This window comes from Muntiacus reevesi, chromosome 8 (genome assembly GCF_963930625.1).
Source record: "Muntiacus reevesi chromosome 8, mMunRee1.1, whole genome shotgun sequence".
Taxonomy (NCBI): domain Eukaryota; kingdom Metazoa; phylum Chordata; class Mammalia; order Artiodactyla; family Cervidae; genus Muntiacus; species Muntiacus reevesi.
The window spans coordinates 18,468,304-18,475,505 of record NC_089256.1 but is presented as its reverse complement, the minus strand read 5'-3'; the positions used below and the strand labels follow the sequence as shown (position 1 = coordinate 18,475,505).

General features: G+C 50.7%; 1 protein-coding gene across 2 annotated transcripts; it reads left to right on the top strand.

Annotated features, from left to right (window-relative positions):
• Positions 1–3,275: 3,275 nt before the first annotated feature.
• On the top strand, positions 3,276–4,795 carry NUDT16 (nudix hydrolase 16). 2 transcript variants are annotated; one of them, XM_065942531.1, is made up of 3 exons: positions 3,276–3,437; positions 3,532–3,801; positions 4,471–4,795. In XM_065942531.1, exons 1-3 carry the CDS (start codon positions 3,300–3,302, stop codon positions 4,648–4,650), a joined length of 588 nt encoding a protein of 195 aa, XP_065798603.1. In that variant the 5' UTR covers positions 3,276–3,299; the 3' UTR covers positions 4,651–4,795. The 2 variants fall into 2 exon arrangements, with proteins under 2 accessions (XP_065798603.1, XP_065798602.1); XM_065942530.1 differs by lacking the exon at positions 4,471–4,795 and having other exon boundaries at positions 3,532–4,136.
• The last annotated feature ends 2,407 nt before the right edge of the window (positions 4,796–7,202 follow it).

Here is a 7,202-nt window from a genome sequence, read left to right as displayed (position 1 = left end):
TCGGCTCTGGACCTTTAGCCCCCACTGCTGGGCAATCAGCCTCAGGAGGTGGACAAGGAGAGGTGGGGTAGGGGCTGGGCTCCCTCAGCAGAGGCCGAGAGCAGTTTGGAAAGGCAGGCCAGGCCGGACGGTCTTGATGGCTTCCATGTTCATCCATCCTGAAAAAGCTCCGGTCTCCAGTCATGTTCTTGTAGAGCTATTCTCTTGGTTTCATAGTTGTTCACATTGCTATAGAAATAGCTAAATTAAAAGTCTCTTTCAAGCAACCATTAAAGAATAAGAATACAATCTCTCGAAGCCCGGGAAAAGGTATGTTCAACCCTAAATCCCCAACGAAGCCCTTCTAGAGAGAAACCAAGTCACCTTTAGAGTGTTAGGGGTAAGGGTTAAGTTTAGGGCACAGTTTTTAGCCCTGGTTCCTTACCAAGAGTCACCTCAAACACATATAAAAACCACTTATGGGACTTCCCTGGTGGTCCAATGGTCAAGAGTCTGCCTGCCAGTGCTAGGGACGTGGTTCAGTCCCTGGTCCGGGAAGGTCCTACATGCAGTGGGGCATCTGAGCCTGTGTCACAACTACTAGCCTATGCTCTGGAGCCTGTGTACTGCAACAAGAGAAACCACCACCAGAGTAGTCCCCACTCACTGCAACTAAAGAAAGCCCAAGTGCAGCAATGAAGACCCAGCACAGCCAAAAATAAATAAATAGCTGAAAAAAAAAAATCCACTTACGCCTCAGTGCCACCTCTGGAGATTCTGAATCCCTTTGTCTGGGGTGGAATCTTGGAATTGGCAAGGTTTTTCCTTTTATTATATTTTTGTTATTGATGTATAGTTGACATGTAATATTATACAAATTACAGGTATATAATATAGTGATTCTTAAGTTTTAAAGCTTATACTCCATTTAGTTATTATAAAATGTTTGCTATATTCTCCATGTTGTACAACATATACTTGTAGTTTATTTCATACCTAATATTTGTACCTCATAGTCCCCTGCCCCTCTATTGCCACTCCCCTTTCCCTCTCCCCACTCGTAACCACTGGTTTGTTCTCTAAATTGGTGAGTCTGCCTCTTTTTTGTTATATTCACTAGTTTATGGCATTTTTATTAGATTCTATAAAGTGGTATAATACAGTATTTGTCTCTGTTTGACTCATTTCACTTAACACAACACCCTCCAAGTCATTCTTTTTTATGGCTGAGTAGTATCCCACTGTATTTATACCACATCTTTATTCATTTGTCTGTCAGTGGACATTCTGGTTGCTTGCCAATTGTAAATAGTGCTTCCACAAATACTGGAGTGCATGTATCTCTTTCAGTTTCAATAAGTGTTTTTTTGTTTGTCTTTGCCTTCTTTTTGGATATATACCCAGGAGTGGAATTGTTGGGTCATATGGTAGCTCTATTTTCAGTTTTTTGAGAAAACATCATACTGTCTTCCTCAGTGGCTACACCAATTTACCTTCTGGAATTGGCAGTTTTTGAGCTTTTTGCAAAGTTTAATCATTTAACCTTGGCAATTTCCAGACCCCTGGAAATTTCTTAGATTTTTCTAGAACTCTAAGAGGGGAATGACTTATATCACACATACAGTCTCAACACTTTGATTCACTTGCCTCTGTCAGTAGATGCCATCTGTGCCATTTATTAAGAAGACTAAGCTAGAAAAGACGATTCCTGGGACACCTCACTCCATCCCCACCCTCTACCCCACCCCGCCCCAGGCTGAGGCCTGGTGAGCTCCAAGTGCCGGCCTTTACACAGCTCTCTGGCTCACCCTGAACTCCAAAGATAGCTACATTTACTGTGCCTAGCACTGTTCTGAGTGCTCTAAGTCTCTTAATATCCCTAATAGGTTGGTATGTGCCTACCTGCTCAGTGTCAGGCTCTTTGCCTGACATGGACTGCAGTCTGCCAGCCATCTCTGTCCATGGGATTATCCTGGCAAGGATACTGGCGTAGGTTACCATGCCCTCCTTCATGGGATCTTCCACACCCAGGGATCAAACCTGCATCTCTTGTGTCCCCTGCATTGGCAAGTAGATTCTTTATCGCTGAACCATCTAGGAAGCCCAATAGGTTGGTATACGCTCTACTTAACAGAGAAAGAGTTGACTGACTTTTGCTAAAGCCAGCCTGTGCTTGGGAGGATTTTTCTTACCACATGCTGTCATTTAAAGGCTGTGACTCCAAGCCCAGCCTCTCTCAAGAAGCTGACTCCTCCTATCCTTTGTGTAACAAATACTGACTGCTGATGAAGAGAGAACCTACATAGAATGCAGGGCCTGAAAAAAAGGTGGGGAGGTTTAGGATGAGGGATCCTGAACCCCTGTTCCTCACTCAGCATCAGGCCCTGAGGAGCCCCCAGTTCTGGGGGTGCGCTGTTCCCCACCTTCCTTCTTTCAATGGTCTGAGCCTGGAAAGCCTTGGACACTTCTACCTATGACTGACTTTGGCTCTGTCTCCTTCCTGCGCCCACAGGGTTTCAAGCACAGCCCTCTCCTCACCCTTTCTGGGAAAATCTTGGGGTCCTGTCCATTCTATCCACCACTAACCGCCACCCCCAAGTCTTAACCAGAACTACACCCCCACACCCCATCCTATGATACCCATCCCAGAAAGTGACAGCGCCATCCATCCAGGCCGGAAACCCTGCCATCACCCTGGCAAAGTATCCCTCCCCACCCACTCAATCAGCTACTGAGTCCCTCAGTTCCACCCTCAGGATGGCTCTTGAACCCATCTCTGTCCCCACTGCACAGGATAGGTCGAGGCTCTGGGCCAATTCTGCTCTATTTCCTTCCCACCGCAGGCCAGGGGAACCATCTAGACTAACCAGGTGTGGTTCCCAGGACGCATCCCTGTCCCTAATTAGATACTTAAACTCTACTCAGGCAGAAAACCTCTGCGCACGACTCAGCAATCCCAACACTGGTGAAGTACCCTGAAGGCAGACTGTGACTGCAGCACTATCACGGTGGCGGGGCAGAGGGGGAGACTCCCGCGTCCAGGATCGCGCCACTCTGCAGCCCCCGCCCCGGCCCGGTGCCACTTTCCCGACGCTCCACCGGGCCTTCGCCTTCCCCGCAGGTCCCACTCTGATTGGCTGCCGCCGCTTCCGCGTCCCGCCCCCCCCCCCGAGCCCCGCAGGGATTGGCCCTGGCCGCCGGGCCCTGCAGGGATTGGTCCGTGCCACCGCACCCCGCCCCGGGCCCTGCAGGGATTGGTTCTGGTGGCCCACGCCTGCCCACCTGGGCCTTCCGCACCGCAGAGCTGGGGAAGGCAGGCCATGGCCGGCATGCGTAGGCTTGAGCTGGCGGAGGCCCTGCAACTGGGGCCGGGCTGGCGGCACGCGTGCCACGCGCTGCTCTACGCACCGGACCCAGGGCTGCTCTTTGGTCGCATTCCGCTACGCTACGCAGTGCTGGTGAGGAGGGGGCGCTCCTGGCCCCCGCCCGCCCCCGCCCCACGGCCAAGCCGCCTTGGGCGTCCCCGGGCATCCCAGCTTCCCTCTTCCACAGATGCAGATGCGCTTTGATGGGCGTCTGGGCTTCCCTGGCGGCTTCGTGGACTTGCGCGACGGCAGCTTGGAGGACGGGCTGAATCGCGAGTTGTGCGAGGAGCTGGGCGAGGCTGCGGCCGCCTTTCGCGTGGAGCGCGCTGACTACCGCAGCTCCCACGCTGGGTCCCGGCCGCGCGTTGTGGCGCACTTCTACACTAAGCTCCTGTCCCTGGAGCAGCTGACTGCGGTGGAGATAGGCGCGCCGCGCGCCCGAGACCACGGGCTGGAGGTGGGGCCAACCCAGGACCCCACCCCGTCTCCTCCAGCCCCGGAAGGCCTTTCCTCGTGTATTGGGGTCTGGGTGATTAGTTACAGCCATCCTGGCCGCCCTGCAAAGATCTTGCCCTCTCCCAAGTTTGCAGGCCTCTGCATCGCCTTTCTAAAACTCAGCCACCCAAGTCACTCTTCTGCTACCACTTTATAATGGCAGACTTGGCACTTTAGGCCCTAGTTTTTCTTGCCTGTTTTTTGGAAAACTTTGGCACTTAGGCTAGGGGAGAGAGGGATAGATTGTATATGCTAATCAGGATCATCTAAGAGGCTTATTAAAACAGTGATTATTGACCCCACTCCCATAATTGCTCAGCTGGGGAGGGGAGAAAGACATGAGAATTTGAATTTTTCAGAAGTTCCTAAATAGTGCTAATGTGGCTGCTTTGGGTACCAAATTTTGAGAACTACTGGTGTAGCATGCGTTTTGGAGGTGGGAGCCACTAAGGTGGTGTGGGAAGGGTTGGCATTTGTGAGATGTATATAGCATGACCTGGGTTATTTGTCTGCAAAGACCTGTGCCCTCTACGTCCCCAGAGGTGTGCATGCTCAGGCCTCTGATCTAGAAAGATCTGGCTGGGATGAGCTCCCTGAATTTCCAGAGTCTCCTGTCTCCTTCCTTTCCCAGGTGCTGGGCCTGGTGCGGGTGCCCCTGTATACCCTGCGGGATGGTGTGGGAGGCCTGCCTGCCTTCCTGGAGAATACCTTTATTGGAAATGCACGGGAACAGCTGCTGGAAGCCATCCAGAACTTGGGACTGCTGGAACCTGGCTCTTTTGCACGCCTTAAGATTTCAGCTCCTCCCTAGAGGCACCCCTCCATGGACCCATGAAACCTGCCTGAGATCAGGGCCTTTGTACTGGGGAGGCAGGGAGGAAAAAAGGAATGTTTTCTCTTCTGGGCCTGGGCTTGATGGATGATAACAGATTAAAAGAGTATGTAATGTGTTCTAAGCAGAGGACCCCGTGGTGACTCATGGCATCAATGGCAAAAATCTGCAGCTCATCCCGGGGGCCTGGCTGCTTCTCAGAGCCTGCCTCTTTTCTTTATATTTGTGCACACGCTTCCCTGGTGGCTCAGACAGAAAAAATCCGCGGGCAATGTGGGAGACCTGGGTTCTATCTTTGGGTTGGTAAGATCCCCTGGAGGACAGCATGGCAACCCACTCTAGTGTTCTTGGCTGGAGAATCCCCATGGACAGAGGAACCTGGTGGGCTACAGTCCATGGGGTCACAAAGCGTCGGACACAGCTGGGCCACTAAGGACACACATAAGCTGATGCCTCCCCCATCCCTTGTGATGTCCAGTTTAAGCAGGAAGTGGCATATCAGCATACCCACTTCCTTGCTCGGGAGGAGCTTCTGAACCAGGGAAAGTCTTTCTCCATATTCCTACATGACTGTTCCCAGGGTCTAGTCCAGCCCATACTTGTCAGAGAAAGCAGAGAAGAGGGACCTGTTTTTCCCCGTGAAAGTATGGTCTCATCCTTGCCTAAGGGGTTGGTCAGAGCAGTATCCCCCAAAAGGTGGTAGAGGCCCTAACCTACCCCCTGTCCTCTTCTGAACCTGAGCAGAAGGGATGAGGAAAGTGTTTGGCCTCCTTGGACTGACCTTGGACTTAAGACTCCTGGGTTCTGGTGCATCTCCTCCAGGGTTTTCACTTGGGACCCCTTAGACTCTGAGGACAGTGAAGGGAGCTGGCCATGCCCTGCTGCAACATCCCCCTAGTAAAGAAGGGCTATAGCCAGGCTTCAGAGTTCTTCAATCCCTTCAACCAATTAACTATATTGGGTACTGTTGATCTAAGGATGAAAGAGCCAAATATTTTACTCTCTGTGCAGCCAGGATATTTAAAGAGCCAAATGATAGGTATCTGAGGCTGGGTAGGATCCATGGCATTTGTAGCAACTGCATAACTGCCATGGCAGAAGTAGCAATGGACAATGGGTGTGACTGTTTCAGTAAAACCGTTTAAAAAAACCATTTAAAAAGGTGTGGGCCACAGTTTGCCAACCCCTGCTCTAGAGAGGAAGATACAATAAATTATGATGCTTATTTGCTTGTTTTATTTATGTCTGTGTATCAAACCAGTCAATCTTAAGGGAACTCAACCCTGAATACTCAGAAGGACTGATGCTGAAACTGAAGCTCCAGTCTTTTGGTCATCTGATACGCACAGTTGTCTCATTGGAAATGTCCCTGATGCTGGGAAAGATTGAGGGCAGAAGAAGAGGGCTTCAGAGGATGAGATGGCTGGATGGCATCACTGATGCAATAGACATGAAATTGGACAAACTTTGGGAGAGGGTGAGGGACAGGGTGGCCTGGTGTGTTGCAGTCCATGAGGTCACACAGTCTGACATGACTGGGCAACTGAACAACATTAAGAAGGAAATAAAGGCCAGCTGCAGGTTCCACCTTGTTATTTTCACTTTTAGTTGAGGTGATCTGGAAGGGCCTCTGAAGAGCATTTAGGTTGAAGGATGGAGCCAGAGAGGAGTGTTGGGAGAGGCTTCTGGATATTAAGGCCCTGAGGAGGAAGGAATCTTGGCAAATTATCCTAAAACAAAGGTAGGAAATGAAACTCCACTTCTCAATTGAGGGTAGCAGGGGGTGATGCCAAGAATTTGCAGCCTTCTTTACCAGAACATGGTCTGGGGAATTGAAAGGACCAGTATAATTAGACTAAAGTATGCAAGGGGAGGGGCCTCCCTGGTGGTCCAGTGGGTGGGAATCACCAGTCAATGCAGGGGACTCAAGTTTGAACCTTGGTCCAGGAAGATCCCACATGCTGCATGGAAGCTAAGCCCAAGTGCCACAATGAAAGATCCCACATGCTGGAACTAAGAACTGATACAGCCAAATAAATACTTAAAAAATAAAGAAATAAAGTAAGCAAGGGAAAGTAAAGCAGGAACCAGACGTGCAGAGGCCCACAGTCTGTGGTCATGGGTAAGGAGTGTGGAACGAGGCCTGGAGAGGGTGGGAGGGGTGTGGGAAGTGGTGCTGATCTGGGCCCGGATGACAGAGGAGATGGAGAAGTGGGGATGCTTGAGAGATGGCAGCAGCATTAACAAGCCCTTGATGGGCTGGCTGGAGGACAGAGAGAGGACTCGGGTGACTTTTCAGTTGGTGTCTTAAGTTGTTCAAATTATTGTTCAGTCACCAAGTCGTGTCTGGCTGCGACCTCATGAACTGCAGCATGTCAGGCTTCCCCGTCCTTCACTATCTTCCTGAGTTTGCTCAAACTCATGTCCTTTGAGTCAGTAATTCCATTCAACCTTGTTCTCTGTCACCACCTTCTCTCCTTGCCCTCAATCTTTCCCAGCATCAGGGTCTTTTCCAATGAGTCAGCTCTTCA

Excerpts from the sequence above, each read along its gene's own strand:
- NUDT16 (XM_065942530.1), top strand. The coding sequence starts at position 3,300 with ATGGCCGGCATGCGTAGGCTTGAGCTGGCGGAGGCCCTGCAACTGGGG. Across the intron at positions 3,438-3,531 it reads CGCTACGCTACGCAGTGCTG|ATGCAGATGCGCTTTGATGG; the intron begins GTGAGGAGGGGG and ends CCTCTTCCACAG.